General features: G+C 48.5%; 1 protein-coding gene across 1 annotated transcript; it reads left to right on the top strand.

Annotated features, from left to right (window-relative positions):
• Positions 1-605: 605 nt before the first annotated feature.
• Positions 606-16074, top strand: zc3h4 (zinc finger CCCH-type containing 4). The gene is given in 15 exon segments (XM_079733179.1): positions 606-895; positions 4783-5155; positions 5384-5494; positions 5721-5937; positions 6426-6598; positions 6727-6829; positions 7018-7154; positions 7362-7478; positions 7677-7788; positions 8140-8249; positions 8572-9053; positions 9738-10036; positions 10829-11074; positions 12822-13494; positions 13496-16074. Coding segments are annotated over 15 exon segments (4290 nt in total). The 5' UTR covers positions 606-815; the 3' UTR covers positions 14553-16074.
• The last annotated feature ends 953 nt before the right edge of the window (positions 16075-17027 follow it).

Genomic DNA, 17027 nt, shown 5'->3' with positions numbered 1-17027 from the left:
TTTCAAGTATTTTTGTAACAGATAGGCAGGCAGTCTGTGAATCTCCTATAACCACACAACGTTCCTTAAAAAAATGAAAGGCCATTGGTTCACCCACACTTACTGAGTAGTAGGGGGGTTGTAAGGGAACCTGTGCAGTGCTTCTGCACACGTCGTCCATCGCAGTCACCCTCTTGGAAAATAAATAAATATATACCGGTTCACTGCAGAAAATGCCATGTCTCTACTTGAACTGTACAAGCTCTTAAACAAATAGCAGCATAAATCAGAATGAAAACTCAAGTTGTGACATAATATTGGCCAGAGGGGTGATGAGATGGGCTCATTACCTAAGGCATGGCCAGGGATTACACAAATCAATGTGCAAAACAAATTTATTTTTTAATTGTGTCAATAAAGTACATAATCATACTAACTCATCCCGACCACTGTTCACGTTGCTACATGTAGGAATGAACTGTCTTTCAGTCATGACTTTCGGCTCAACCGGCTCAACTCGACAATTTCCGTAACGGGTTCGACAACACGTAATACGGCATGACGCCATCCTCGCTTAAATCCGCCTCTTTTCTCTCCAAGAAGACGACCAGCCATTTTAAGTCAATGAGTCTTCAATTCACAACGCTACTGTAGGACGGACAGCGTCAGGACCCAATTTCATCAAAATTTACCTTACAACTGTTAGTGGAGAATTGACTACTATGAACTTAAAACGCTCCTTAAGCAAAATAACAAGTAGATCCAAGTGAAGTGACGCATAAGCCAGTAGAATCCAGTCGAGTTGTAATTTTTGCACCTCCATGTAGCTAGAGGAAATGGCTGTGGAAAGCATGACTGTCCATCCAAACTCCCCAACTACCAACCACGAACACAACAGTCTCCTGACTGACGAAAGGTCGAGTAATTCTACAATCATTTAAATGAAATTATTTATTTAATCCTGTGCTTCTAGACAAAAGCCCGGGCTTTTATTTTTACTTTTTTCTTTCAAAAGGGATTAAACTCGCCTTTTCTGGGAGCAAGTACAAAGGTAACGAACGCCATGTTGACAGGACAACGCCAACTGGGAGGTTAAAAAGAAACATCGTCCCGCTGTTTTATAAACGTTACCACAATCAGCGATCAATCGACGCAGACCCACTCGTTGGAAAGAAAATGCGAAGTCGAACAAATTGATCCAAGCAAAGTGTCACCCAACATATTAGGAAAACGAACGAATACAAGAGCCTCTTGTGGATTGCCTGCAAACGTTATATTTTTTTTAAAGTCCGAACTAATCATCTAATTTTAACTTAAATTCGCCGTTTGATGCGGGCGATGCCATAGTTAAGAGAATGGCACAGGTGTGCTTTCCTCAGTAATTGTCCATGGTTAAACGTGGACCGATTTCATAGCTAACGTAAATTAGCACATTTAGCCTGTTCGCCATTACACGGCTGGTAGTGGAGGCGCTTGGCTAATGCTACATGTCACGAATATGCTGCTGATCAATGTCATTGTTACTAGTTCGCTCGGTTAAGTTCACTTCACAGCTCAATATCACACTGATCAGTTAATGCAGTCACAAACGACAAACACTTAAACAGTTAAATGCTGAAAGTATTTATTTTAACTATATTAACATTGTGGTTCGTAACCGTTTCACTGCGCACTTCGCATTGAATGTCGTCGCCACCATTACAACTGACTTATGGAATAATTGCGGTTTTGGTTACAAATACATGTTTGATATAATGTATGGGCATAGCCGGTGGCTTTTTTAAAATATAAAATACTAGTTTGATTTGAAAAACATAGCGTTTGCTCATGTCAAAGTTTAACATATGTTGTTTTTATTCACAGTCGTACCCTCACTTACTACTCCCAAACAACCACACAAGTCCCTGAAATGTGTAAAACGTTTGCAAAGCATCACAAAAGTACAGCAAACGTCTCCCTTTCCACATTCTCCAGTTGGCAAATCCGTTCCCTGACCCCACTATCTAATAATACACTTTCTAGTCCCCAAAAATACCACAAGATAGTGTCCCTAAAACTTGAGGAAAACTTTGTTATAGTTTTGAGGGAAAAAAAAATATGAAGAGACCTCGCACAGTAAGTATTCCCCATCATTTTCATCATGGCCCTTTGCTTGTAGAATCATGTAATAAGGACATAATCATCCCACATTGCATGGTAACTATTATTGGCAAAGTTTGTATTGATCATGGATATTCTCATTGTTTTCGGAGTTGTAATGGATCTTTTCAAACTTGCAAATTATGTCTTCAGACACTTTGGCGTTTACAAAATCATAGAATACCAACAGATATCTTTTTCAAAATGAGTAGCAGTATGGTTTACCACCATATTGATTTGGTATAACCATTTTTTAGACCAAGTTTTTCTCGTGTTAACAGTTTTTTGGGGTTTAGAAAACGAAAAATAACAAAACGCATATTCCACCCAACTGTCATTAGCGTGGTTAATATTGTTGTGTATGGCTTAGCATAGCCAATCAAGACTTGTGTGGTTCTAGTGTCTTGCACAACCAAAGGGTCAGTCCATAACTTATACTTGTGATTCAGCCCAACAGGCCAGAGGTCAGCTGTGTCAGACTTTGTTTTGTAGTGAGCAAGGCAACCACTCCCAGTCTTCTGTGCCCTCCTACCCAGTAGCTTGGCCCTTGTGCTATGGCAAGCAGCCCCAATTCACCATTATTAGAAACTTTCTTGTATAAAGTTTAAAAAGCAAGCCCAGGTTGATCCATCTTTGGCAAGATAACATTGTGTGTGTGAAACATGCAAAATAGTCTTCTAACTTTGGCCACAAGTAATGCTAGCACAACGAATTGGCTTCCTGTGTCTTGATTGTATTTGCTCCAAAACTAGTTGTTGAGGCATTAAAGACAGCCACATAACTAGTTAAATTGTTGTCTTTGGTGGTTGTTGGATAGAAGCTCAGGTAATTTGGCTGAGAACACATGATGCAACAAATGGTTAACTGCTTCATAGTAGAACATACTTACTAGAACTTCTAAAGAAACTTGGGCAGAATCTTTTCAAATAACAAAACATAAATCAAATGTTGGTATAGGACTTGAGACTTTGGTTTGTAATAATGTGAGTCTCTAGCTATAAATAAGGGTGAGTTTAAAGATCAATTTTAATATTCTGTATTGTCAACATGTGTGAAAGCTGTATGCTAAATAGCTAGAGGAATGTATGTACTGAGATTCCTGTCCCCATTTGGTCTCACCACAGTAGATTTAAATCAATTGTCCCTCGTTAAACTGTTGCAGAAATCCGGCGTACAGTTATGGCCTTACTATATTCTCCGTCCTAACTCTGCGTTAAAGATAGTTTGAGCTGAGAGCGATACAGCTGACACGGGGGACATTGCAGTAGGTTTTCCCACTAGTGGCTCTGCCAACTCTGCATTCTTACACAGGCAAGGGGCCAGTGTACTCTACCAGAGTACACCGCCTATCTGTGTTTGAATAGCCAGATACTGTGAGGCAAAGAGCCATGGCAGGCCAGAGAACAGGAGACCATTGACAAAGTACCATGGACGTGGCTAATCTTCATGTGTTGCTGTCACCATAGCTTGACTTTTGGGATGGTACACTTCTAAATGTGTGTTGGGGGGGGGGATATAAATGATTTATGTCTTGGCGTTTTAAGTAAATCTAAGTAGCACAAGTGTTTTTTGCTACACAGTTTAGACGTATATTGGCTGTAAAAGTCATAAATACATGGTTGGATCTTCTTTTAGTGCTGACAGGGTAGAGTGCGGGCAGTTATTGCATCAATAGATTTATTCTTTGTGGTGTGTCAAGAGATAGTGTCTTTGTCACCCATAAACCATCCATTCAGATTCCATAATTTAATTGGAATTATTTCTTCAGTCGTGCTGTTTCTTATTCCCCTCCCTTCACACTACCCTTCCACAATTCCTCAAACCTCCCACCCCTGGTCTTTCCTTCATCCTGGTTCCCCCCCTGACCAGACACCCACCCCATCCTCCATGATGAGGTTCAGGCTAAGCATTGATCATTGTGTGCAGCGCAATACATTAGATCAGGATCATGTGATTTAGCACTCCTGTGACTCCACTTTGAATGCTTAATCAGAAGCCAGTGTTGTGTTCCCTGAAAACACGAACTTGTTACCAAGAGAGTCTTGGGTAATACCATTGCGAAAAAAATGTGAAACTATGAATCGTATATTTTTTTTAACACTTATATAAATATGATGTTTGTGTACGTGAGTACATCGGCTTGTCCCTATGTTTAAATATATAATATCTAAGCTGTTAGTTTAACAGGCACGCGGCCATTTTCTCACCGAGAATGAAGCCACCCGCTGAATCAGCATTTAACCATAACAAGATTACCCTTTCAATAGCCCAAAAAATCCACTTATACAAATTAATCTGTTAATTAATTCTAATCTACAGTGATTAACTATCAAAGTGGGATTTAGGGAATCAATTATACCAATTGTAGTAATCATAACTGAATATTACTGATTAATATTAAAAGCTGACTAATAATGGAACATTGTCGAGGTCCCCAATATCCCCGGTGTGTTGAACATCAACAGGCGTTCGTTATCATTTTATAGCAAATGTTCTTCTGAAAGAGAGAACTAATATTAATCACTTAATATTACATGTTTTTATGTATATCTGACGTATATCATTAAATTTACCTCAGCTCCTGTGTGTTAAGTGTCATATATCATATTCCCTAATGACTACAACCATAAACCCAATGCTGACTGGCTTGTGTTCTCTCTGCAGACGGGAGGATGGAGAGCTGGAGGAGGGGGAGCTGGAGGACGATGTGGGTGAGCTGGAGGAGGAGGAGGGGAGTGTAGAGACCCAGGTCGCCCCCGGGGCAGGTGGCGAGGGAGGAGACGAGGCAGATGGAGGCGTTGGAGGAGGAGGAGGAGGAGGAGGTGGTGGTGGAGCAGGAGGCGCTGGAGGGGGCGGGACGGAGCCCGGCGGAGAAGGAGGCGCGGAGAAGCTGCGAGGCAGCAGGGAGCGCCACGCCAGCACGGGCTCGGACGAGGAGCGCTCCCACCGCCGCAAGCGCAAGAGGAAGAAAGAGAAGGAGCGGGAACGGGAGAAGGAGAAGAGGAGGGCCAAGAAGAGACGCAAATCCAAGCACAAAGTAAGAGGGCCCGACGCCTTGACGGGCAGGGATGTGGCACACCGCTAAGGAAACAAGATTCAGATCTCTTCTTCTAGTTGAGCTGCTGTTATCATCTAAATGAGGCTCGAATTGTATTGCCTGTTTTAGTTGTTGTAGCTGTTTCGTTTAGAATGCCTGATTACTTGTGTCCAAAAGTCCTTAGTCCAGCGGTGTTTAAATATCGCTGTCTGTCTGTCTCTCGCCCAGCGTCACCCGTCCTCTGATGACGACCACTCAGACTTCAGCGATGACTCAGACTACAGTCCCAGCGAGAAGAGGACGAAGTACCGGGAGTATAGCCCCCAGTACCCCCCTGCTGTGAGTCCCAACAACGGCTTTAAAGTCAGAATCACACTCTCTCAAACACTCCTTAGCCTCAAGGAGGAGACTGGCAGTGAACTGTCGCTGTGCGAGTTCATTTTGGTGCTTTGCAGCCCCAAGTTACATACTCATTAGCCCAACTATCAGCATGTACCATGGATTTCATTTTTTTATAATCATAACTTTACCGCACCTGAATGACGCCGATCTCTGTTCTCTCCAGGCGCACGACGTCTACAGCGGCCCCAAGAAGGGCAACTACATGAAGATGGACAAGCAGAACTACGGCGGCTACGACGAATACCAGGAGGAGAACTTTGAGGGTGAGGAGGACCAGGAGAATCCAGAGGAAGAGTACAACGATGACTTTGCCAAGGAGCTCAACCAGTACCGCAAGGCCAAGGAGGTGGGAGGGGGGCCAGGAAACCGCGGAGGGCGAGGTAAGGCCCTGTTAGAGCTAAAAATAAGAACGGTTATCAAATGTTATGTAGTAACGTGTCTTAGACCATAGACCCCCACTGGTCTCATCTGATCTTCTGGATTCACATGAGACACAAGTTTTAGGATTTAGTATTTTCTATTCATAACAAAAAGTTGTGTATGAGAGCCAGCGGGTTTGAGTTGCCTAAGGAGAATGCAATGGCTAAGTGCCAAAGGTTAGCCATAGCATTCTCCTTAGGCAGCTCAAGGCCAGTGGGCTTGAGCTGCCTAAGGAGAATGCTATGGCTACATGCCACAGGTTAGCAAGCCGGTCTTTACCCAAGGGTTAAGGGAGGACAAGTGAATTCTGGAGTCTCTGATTATTCTACATTCAAAAGTAACTCATTAATCCACCACTCCTCCTCCTCTCTCTCTCTGCCTCTGTCTCTATCTCTCTCTCTGTCTGTCTCTCTCTGTCTCTTTCTCTCTGTCTCCCCCGCCCCTCTAGGAGGCAAAGGTCGGATGAAGAACCAGCGAGGTCGCGGAGGGATGAGGGGAGGTAGAAGAGGGAGGGGAGGAAGTAGAGGAAGGGGGGGTCGTGGGGGAGGAGGAGGAGGAGGAGGAAAGATGGGGGGAGACAACGAACACGTCGATGGTTACGGAGGGGAAGGAGAGATGGAGGTGAGACCATCAGTAAGCACATAGTCTTATCCATAATACACGTTGTTGAGCACATAAATGTACTTCAATCTGTACATGCGTGTCGATTGTGGAACTACCTGTAAAAAGTGATGTGTTCATTTTTTCAGCAGTATGGCGACGATGACTATGATAACATGGGAGAGGAAGACTATGATGATTACTCTAAGGAACAAGGCCACTACCGCAAGTCTAAAGACCGTGGTGGCAGAGGTCAGTTAGAAAACATGTTGTAAAAAAATCTGCCTCTTCTGACATCACACGTGGGCTTTCAAAACGGCTTGTAACGGCTAATCACACTCGCACCTGGTGGTATGATTTGTCACCTTTAATAACGAGGCATCAGTTAAATATTCAAATTTTTAACTGTCTTTTTTTCCTCGTCTGTTTGTCTGTCCTAGGTGGTAAAGGGGGCCGTGGGCGGGGCCGGGGTAAAGGGGGGCGTGGCATGAATCGAGGCAAGGGGAGAAACCGAGGGAGAGGAGGAAGAGTAGACCAGATGAACGACGAAGACAACAATGGAGACATGGACAATGGGGTAAAGAGCAATGCATGAGATGTGTATTAATTATTATCATTAGGTCGGTATAATGGGCAATAGATCCTGTGATTGTTCTCATTCACTGACCCCCTTGATGAAGTCATGGTTTCCTGGAATCCTCCTCCTCATCACCGTATACTGTTTCTTTCCTTCAATCGTGTGTGTGTGTGTGTGTGTGTGTGTGTGTGTGTGTGTGTGTGTTAGGATGACGGAGGTGTTGGAGGAGGAGGAGCAGCAGGGAGGAGGAACCCTGGGGACAAGCACCCTGATAAGAAGGGGAAGGCCATCTGCAAGTACTACATCGAAGGCCGCTGCACCTGGGTGAGTCTCTCTCTCTCTCTCTCTCTCTGTATCTCTCTCTCTGTATCTCTTTCTCTGTCCTTCTCTCTGTGTGCTCCCTATTGACCTGTATCGGAAGTCACTTTAAGTTTTTTTGGATAACGGCTTTGGAGGGCCTCAATGGTAAATACACCTGAACCTGTTGTAACTTATGTTTTAATTATCCCCATTGACCACCAGGGGGACCACTGTAACTTCAGCCATGACATCGAGCTGCCCAAGAAGAAGGAGCTTTGCAAGTTCTACATCACTGGCTTCTGTGCTCGGGCCGAGCACTGTCCCTACATGCATGATATCCTTTACCGCTCTGTGTGTCCCCATACATACGCAGGTAGTTATTTAAATGGTCCTGAGGCTGAGAGCAGGGAAATTGAAGTGTATAAGGCCCAACTGAGAGGTTTTGGATTCAAACCCCAACGCCCTTTAAGCCTCTTTGGCAAGAAGTCCGAAAATACACAGCAAGTCGCTTTTGATAAAAGCTGCTGGGTTACAATTGAATCACAGTATTTGATATAATTATAATGAATAATTGACAGTAAAATGCTTAAAATGACAGTACTCCAAACTGTGAACCTTTATTCATGACTTTGAGATGACCTGTACATCCACTGTGTGAGAGATGACCCTTGACCTTCTGGATCACGTGACTTCCCGTGCAAGCTGTTCCACACCACGGGGAACTGCGTCAACGGAGACGAGTGCATGTTCTCCCACGACGCCCTCAACGACGACACCCAGGACCTGCTCAACAAGGCGGGTGCCCCGCCCTAGACCTGGTCCTTCTTGGAGCTCACTAGCGCTTAGCTAATGCTATATATTATTTATAATTCCCTGAGATTAAACACACTAATAACATTAATCGAATCCCACATGTACGCGACCAGTAGTAAGAATATGAATATGCCTGTTTGCCCAGTTTTTTTGTCTTTAGTATTTAATTGTAGTTATTTGGGATTCAAATTGGTCTTAAACGCTTAACATCACTTAACCTGAGCAGGGAAAGATCTTAGAGATGATGGGAACAAGGGTTTGGTGGGACCTGTCTCTGTGCTGACCGTGTCCCTCCTCCCTCCAGATGCTGGCTGAGGACGCGGAGGCCGGTATGGAGGATGAGAAGGAGGTGGAGGAGTTGAAGAAGCAGGGCATCAACCCGCTCCCTAAACCCCCACCAGGAGTCGGCCTCCTCCCGACCCCTCCCCGGCCCGGGCCCCTGGACACGGGCAACGGGCCCGGAGACTTCGGGGGGCCGATGGGGGGGGACTTCGGACCCCCGCCACCCGGACCCAACCAGGGCCCTATGCTCAACAAGGCTCCCCCAATGCAAGGGCCCATGACTGGGCCCAACTCCATTCCGCTCCCCCCTCCTTGCTCTGAAGGAGGTCCCTACCAAGGGGGTCCTCCGAACCCCAACGGACCTCCTCCCCCCGTGGGCCCTCCACCTCCTTGTGGAGGTGGTGGTGGCGGTGGCGGTGGAGGTGGAGGTTGTGGACGGATTCCCTCGTTGTTTGAGATTAAAGTCCAGCCGACAGGACAACTGGCTCACAAACTGGCTACAAGGTAAATAAAGTGATTTTTTTTGTCTCCAAATTGTAACCTGTATAGTTTGCCCATAAAGTAATCTCAATATGAGCTTACAAGTCCTTAAAGTACCCCTGACTGAGTAGACTCCCTAAATGAACCTGTTGTACTTTTGTATAGCGGGATCATCGAATATAGTACATGGGAATTGCAAGTAAATTTTGAGCATGATTACTTAACAAGCCCTATTCGAAAGGCACAAGCACAGTTAAAGATGAATAATGAGGTAGGGCTGGGCGATTAATCAAATTTTGATAGCGATTTTGATTTTAGCATCAAACAATCACAAAATTAACAATCTAGTTTTTCGATATTTTTTTAATGTTTTTTTGAAGGGCAGAACAGCTGGATACATATCTGTATATTATTTTAGATTGGAACATTTTCTTTTTGACCATTTTGCGTAATTTTTAAGGCGTAATTCCAACCTTTTTTTTTGGGAGTGCCATGCTGAATAAATACAACATGCTTTCGATCTCAAAAATAATCATTTGAATAATCGTGATCTCAATATTGATCGAAATAATCGTGATTATGATTTTTCCCATAATCGAGCAGCCCTATAATGAGGTTCAGTTATTGAGCCCCGGTCTTTAAACAGCTCCAGCTGCGTGGTATGTAATGTAACTGTATTCATATCCTGCCTCCCCCCCTCCCTCCCAGGAGTCAGACCCCCAGCACCACGCAGGGCCAGACCGGGACCACCTCCTCCCAAGGGGCCCCCGGCGACGCCCCGGTGCGCTTCCCCGGCCCCCCTGGCATGATGTCCCCTGACATGACCCAGGGGCCTCCTCCCAACATGCCTCCCGGCGGGCCCCCGATGATGGGGCCCTTCGGGCCGGGCGAGGGGGGACCTCACGGAGGCATGATGCCCCTGGGACCCCCACCCAACTTCTTTGAAAACTTCTTCAACCAGCAGCAGCAGCAGCAGGGCATGCAGATGGAAGGGGTGGTGGAGGAAGGTAAACGGCATTCACTGAATATACATCTAAATCTACAGTACAGGATTGATTGTTTTGTGGAGTTCGTACTCCCTCAAAGTCTCGGTGAAGTGAGTGGCCTGGCTGGGGGAGTGTACAGTAATTGGTCACCCGCTTGGCTACGTAGCCAGTAGGGAAACGGACTCCCCCTTATATATCAGTGGGAAGTAATTGAGGGAGGTGGATAGAATGAAATGCATACCAATGCAAGGGGTTTCATAGAACACCATTCTGGGATGATCCGTGAGTGAATTACAGATCTCTGTTGATCACTTAAGTTCATCTAAAAATGAAATGTCTAGAAGAATGAAACGACTATATCCCAAAACAACATGTTACAGTGTTCTCCAGGGCTCTGGGTTCTCCAGGGCACTGGGTTCTCCAGGGCTCTGGGTTCTCCGGGTTCTCCAGGGCTCTGGGTTCTCTGGGTTCTCCAGGGCTCTGGGTTCTCCAGGGCTCTGGGTTCTCCAGGGCTCTGGGTTCTCTGGGTTCTCCAGGGCTCTGGGTTCTTTGGGTTCTCCGGAGCTGTGGGTTCTCCGGGGCTGTGGGTTCTCCAGGGCACTGGGTTCTCCAGGGCTCTGGGTTCTCCAGGGCTCTGGGTTCTCCAGGGCTCTGGGCTGTTTGGGTTCTCCGGAGCTGTGGGTTCTCCGGGGCTCTGGGTTCTCCAGGGCTCTGGGTTCTCCAGGGCTGTGGGTTCTAGACTGGTTTGTGATCCCAAGCCGTATTTATAAACCAGTGAACCTTTGAGCCCTGACGCTTTTCTCTGGTTGCTAGGAGACAACTTCCAGGGCCCCCCGCCAACGGGAGGAGGCGGACCCAAGAAGTTCGGCGACCACTCGGGAGGCCCCGACGGCCCGCCCAACAGCGGCTCGGCCAATCACGGAGGGATGTCGGTGCCTGACTTCCTGCCCCCGGCCCAGCGCGTCCTGTTCATGAGGATCCAGCAGAAGCAGCAGGAGGAGGAGGAGAGGGCCCGACGCCTGGCCGAGGGCGGGCAGGAGAAGGGCCGCGACATGGAGGGTACGCACGCACGCACGCACGCACGCACGCACGCACGCACGCACGCACGCACGCACGCACGCACGCACGCACGCACGCACGCACGCACGCACGCACGCACGCACACGTTACTGTTAGTGTAGGGGCCTGTGGCTCAGGGAGGGTACACACACACACACACACACACACACACTAGGCCTGCACGATATGAGGAAAATCTGCGATGTGCGATACCATTGTTCAATATTGCGATGAGATATGACTTGCGATAAATAAACAAATATTGAAGTGTGCATATTAGCTATACAGTTCCTGTCTTTCTGCTATAATAGGTACACTGCTAACATAGACCCCAAACATTGAATAGCCTATGCCCACTGAATAAAGAAATGAAATAAATTATTTTATTTAACTTTTATTGAACAAAGTGCACAACATGAACACCCAACGAAGTTTAATTTCCCCTGCTCTATTTAAAATATTTTCTTCTAAACTGAACAAAAACATTGAACTCTTGAAATAAAAAAATATCTGGGGGAAAACAACTTAAATAATTAAATAAATATAAATTAAACATGGACATGGCAATTTAAAATCCAAAATCCAAAATAACTCCAAATTGCAGAAGTGCAGTTCTTTTTCACTACAAGGTCTTCGTCAACCACATTTTCCTCGCTATTCTCTCCTTTCTCCGCCATCGTGTTACATAGCCTCGCAGTCGCCACAAAATTAACACCAATTAATTTGAGGGTGGCTCCGGAACACATAGGACCCGGGGGAACATAGGACCCGGGGGAACATAGGACCCGGGGGAACATAGGACCCGGGGGAACATAGGACCCGGGGACGCTGCCGGCGCCGACGGCTAGCTGTTGCTTCATCTGATTGGCCAAATGGTGTGAATGCATGGCGCATGTATCCAGGGCTCCATCTGATAGGTCAAATGTTCGCATGCTGGGTGTGAATACATGGCCCGTGTAAATAAAATGATTTTTATTCATCGCGTTTCAGGCATCTTTTCCGATGTGTTAACCGCGCATGTTCATATCGCGATGACAATGAAAATACGATTTATCGGTCAGCCCTAACACACACACACACACACACACACACACACACACACACACACACACACACACACACACACACACACACGTTACTGTTAGTGTAGGGGCCTGTGGCTCAGGGAGGGTGCACACACACACACACACACACACACACACACACACACACACACACACACACACACACACACACACACACACACACACACACAAAATGTTAGCGGTGTGCTATTTGGACATTCAAAGGTAACGATATATAATCGTTACCCTCCCGTCAGGTTCTTATGCAACAGAAACGTTGTTCACTCCTCCAGTAAACAGGACGGAGCTACGACTTGGCAACGGGAGGTATAGTCTTATGAGCCAGAGAGCTAACGTTACGTTATGCATTGTATACATATGTATATTAACATATGTACATATTTATAATTTGAAATTCGTTACAGTTTAATGCATTTTTCACAATTGACTAATAATTTGCTAAAAACGAATAAGCATTTTCGTCTTAAGACTAAATCTAAAATAGCTGACAAAATGAACACTGCATGGAGGGTACGTACACACACACACACACACACACACACACACACACACACACACACACACACACACACACGTTATTGTTACTGTAGGGGCCTGTGGCTCAAGAGGTAGGGTTAAATGGTAGGGTCCCGCTGACTGACTCCCTGCCGGTTGGCCCCCAGGTGACTCTGGGAACTGGTACTCCAGCGAGGACGAGGACGGGGGCAGCAGCGTCACCTCCATCCTGAAGACCCTCCGGCAGCAGACCAAGGCGCCCCCCAAGCCCGAGGGCCAGCCCAGCGACCCCCGCCTCCAGAAGGCCCCCGGCCCCGGCCCGCCGCTCGCGAGGCCCGCCGACCCCCGCCTGGCCCGGGACCCCCGCCTCGCCCGAGCCCCCGAGCCCGTCCCGGAGCCCGCCGCCCCGGGGCCCCCGGCCGACCCCCGCCTGGCTCGGCTGGCCGGGCCCCCGGCGCCTCCCCCCGCCGGCCCCAAAGCCGAGCCCCCCCTGGTCTACAAGCCCCCCCCCCTGCCCACCCTGGCGGTGGAGGAGGAGGAGGCGGAGAGGGTGCTCCGGGACAAGCCGGTGCCCATCCCCCTGGACCCCCTGATGGGCATGGCCCTGCGGGACCCCCGCTCCCGGCTGCAGCAGTTCAGCCACATCAAGAAGGACGTCGTGCTCCACCTGCCGGCCTTCGCCCGCTCCGTGTCCTGGTCCCCCGAGGACCTGCTCCCCCTGCCCGCCCCCAAGCCGGACCCCCTGCCCCTCCCGCCCGGCATCCCTCCGGCCCCCTCCCAGGACCCCCGGCTCTCCCGGGGCCCCCCGCCCCCCTCCCTCCCCCTCCTGCCCCCCTCCCTCCCCCCCCCCTCCCCCGGTGATGGAGGGCCCCGCCGGGCCCCCCCCCTCCTCGCTGCCCGACTTCGAGCTGCTGTCCCGCATCCTGAAGACGGTCAACTCCAGCCCCACGCACGTCCCGTCCGCGCCCCTGCTCCCCGCGCCGCCCCCCCCGGCGCTCTCGCTCCTGGGGCCCCCTCCCCCCCCTCCCCCCATGCTCCTCCCGCTGCCCGCCGACAAGCCGGTGGACCCCCGGACGAGTCGCAAGCCCCCCGCCGACCCGCGGCTGCTCAGCGACCCCCGCCTCCAGCCCCAGAAGTCTGCCTTGAAGCAGCCGTCGGACCCCCTCCCTCCCCCGCTCTCCGCCGCTCCCCCCCCCAGCGCCTCCTCCGCCTCTTCCTCCTCCTCCTCCTCCTCCTCCTCCTCCCCTGCCACCGCGCCCTACGACCCCCGCCTGCTGTCCGCCGGCGGGGCGGGGCGCGCTGCGGGCCCCGGGCCACCGGGGGGCGCCAGCGTCCTGAGTGGCATCAGCCTCTACGACCCGCGGACTAACAAGCCGGGCAGCCCCGGGCCCAGCAACGGTTCCACCGCCCCCCCCGGCCTCGCCGCCGCCGCCGGCGCCGGCGAGGCCAAGCCCAGCGAGGCCCCGGCCCCCAAACCCAAGCCCAAGGAGCCCCTGTTCGTCCGGAAGTCGGCGCTGGACCAGCCGGAGCCGGAGAAGAGCGCCGAGCAGGGCACCGACCGCTACAACAGCTACAACCGGCCCCGGCCTAAGCCTGCACCCTCGCCCGGCGCCCAGGCCCAGGGAGGGCCCGCTGCCTCGGGGGCGGCCGCCACCGCCGCCGGAGCCCCGGGCCCCGCCGGAGCGGCCCCAGAGCAGGGGCCGGCGGGCGTCCACAACCTGCCGGTGTCCACCCTGTTCAGCATGGTGAAACAGGCGGGGAAAGCCAGCGGCAACGGGAGCCCGTTTGGCGGCAACAGCCCGGCCCAGGCTGAGCTGACGAAGGCGGAGCAGGACAACGCCTCGCTGAAGGACGTCTTCAAAGGCTTCGACCCCACCGCGTCCCCCTTCTGTCAGTGACCCCCCCCGCCTCCACTGTACGTTGACCTCTGAACCCGTCCGACTGTCCGGTCAACCCCGGAACATTGTTTTAACAAACAACATATGAACGCTGAGCACAGCAGTGATGTGAAGGAGGACCGACGAGTGCACTGAATCAAACTACTGGTCAACATGGACTCCACTAACGCACGCACACGACCGAACACACACACACACACGCACGCACATTTCTACAGTGTTGCAGATTGGGTTCTATAAGAGACTTTGAGAGTTGGGTGGGAGGTTGGAAGCCAGATTTATATTTTAAAGGCAAAGATGTATAATTAAATGTATCTTCTTCAGCTATACAGAGCAACATGCCGTCTGTGGCCGTACTTCTCCGCTTCTCTGCTTATCCAGTTTGCCATCCTCCACTATATTTCTTTTCTGCGCTAGGGAGGGGGGTTATTGCACTGCTTTTGACATTGTACAAGACCGCAAAGTCCCAGAAACAGAAGCCATGTTGTCGATGTCTATTCATGTGTAATCACCGTTTATTTGCTCGACCAATCAAATGCATCGTTGGTTTCCGTACTGTGTACTGCAGTAGAGAGAGAAATGACAGACTGATATAATTCTTCTATTCTTGGGTTTTCCACATTTTTCTTTTTAGTTTGTGCACGATTTGCATTTGTAGAGTTTACGAGTCCTCTTTGGTTTAGAGATTCCCAGTCTTCTCGTCATCTCTCGATGTTTTATTGAAGTTGGTTTTTCATTCACAACTGTACAAAGGCAGCGAGTTTAGCAAACGCAATCAAACCTCTGACCTCAACGTAACAGCATCAGTGGTGACCGTGGGGCGTTCCTGTCGGCCAGACGTCACCGGCTGCGGTCCTTCCCTGTGATTGGGCTCAGCCTGCTGATGATTTGCTGCCCTCACACACAGCTGCCTCCTAAAGAGCTGTCTGGGTTAGCTTACCTACCCTAACTATCACATGACCTACAACCCCATGGATAACATGGTCAATTTGCAAAACTAAACTTAAGGACTGTAAGGTTCTGTTGTCTTTGAAATGTGCGTTATTTTAATTTATTTTTTATACTCTGAGGAAGCCGGTGGGGTGGGGGAGATACGCCTGATGGCATTTTGGGTCTGAATTGTTTTATATTCTAATATGTTATTAATAAAGTGTAACCTGGTGGTCTCACAGCCTGGGAATATGTAAAGAGAGAATCAATTCCCGTGTATTGTTATTTTTTTAATTTGCCCATCTGTATAAAGATTTAAAAGCGAACTAAATTCTATCGTCTCACCTTTTACTTTGAGAAAAGGCTTCTGGGAAGTGGAGGTATCTGCTTCTCGGGACATAATGTTTGTCCGTCTCTTCTTTTCTTCAGACCTATGTTTGTTCTTCAGTTTTTTTAATTTTGTAAATTAGATTTGTTTTCCTGCATTGTAAATGAGCTTTGTCGTGTCTTTGAGAGGCGTTTTCTAACCGTTCACTGTAGGGGAGGTTCCTTAAAGTATTTAAATAAAGGCAGTACATGATCAACCAGATAACACCCAAGGCTGTTTCCTCTTGATTTACTAAGAGTTTTATTAACTTCATATCGTTTTTGTTCTGAAAATGTGAACATTTGTTCATGTCAATTATGGATTTGTATTGCACATATATGGCATATTACACAAATTAAACCAGCCAGCCTGTTTTCCAGACAGTAGCTGCCTCATCATGGCCACCACACCCAGTAAACGTTTTTCATTGTTTATGAGAAAGAACAACTTTTTATTTCCATGTCATAAAAGGCTGCAAGAACCTGCCTACAAGAATGACTGTTGCCAATGAATCACTTTGACTTCTCAATTTGATGTAGGCTGCACATTGCGGATGTGTTCCTTGGACTCAACTGGCATTACATCCAGTAAAATGAGGCGTTCTGTCTGGGCTCAATCACAACGGTGAGCATTTTCTTAGTTACTGGAGAAACAGATGGGTGGAGTCTATGACTTCAATCTCACATTGAATTACTGTTAATATTCTCCATTTAATTGGAATGCTTTTACCATGAATAGGAATCCGCTGCAAGCGGCTTTGATAAAATCGTCAGCTAATTGAGAGTAGGAATAGTTCATATCAATTATTATTAAATCCCATAACACCATTATGGGACTGCTCAGCATGTACGGGGAATACAAACCTTTCATGATCACAGTTCGGAGCACTCCTTATTTCCCAGAAACCACTAAAGGATGAACTTGAAGATTGTTGTGTTGATCTTTTATTGATCTTAAACTGGAGCTGTCCTTTGATTGTCCTCCTGGGACTAAAAATACCAATCGTTTTGGCACGTTTTTGAACCTATCAACAGGGGGGATTTTGGCCAGATCTACTTCCTGTTTGGCCTCAGTCCCAACACTTGTCACTTCCTGTGGCCCTCCTGGCTCCAGAAAGAGCAGTCGATCATGTGATGCAACGCTCGTCTCTGACGCACAAACAATACACACATTCTCTC

Source organism: Pollachius pollachius (genome assembly GCF_949987615.1).
Source record: "Pollachius pollachius genome assembly, chromosome: 3".
Taxonomy (NCBI): domain Eukaryota; kingdom Metazoa; phylum Chordata; class Actinopteri; order Gadiformes; family Gadidae; genus Pollachius; species Pollachius pollachius.
This window is presented reverse-complemented; position numbering and strand designations above follow the sequence as displayed.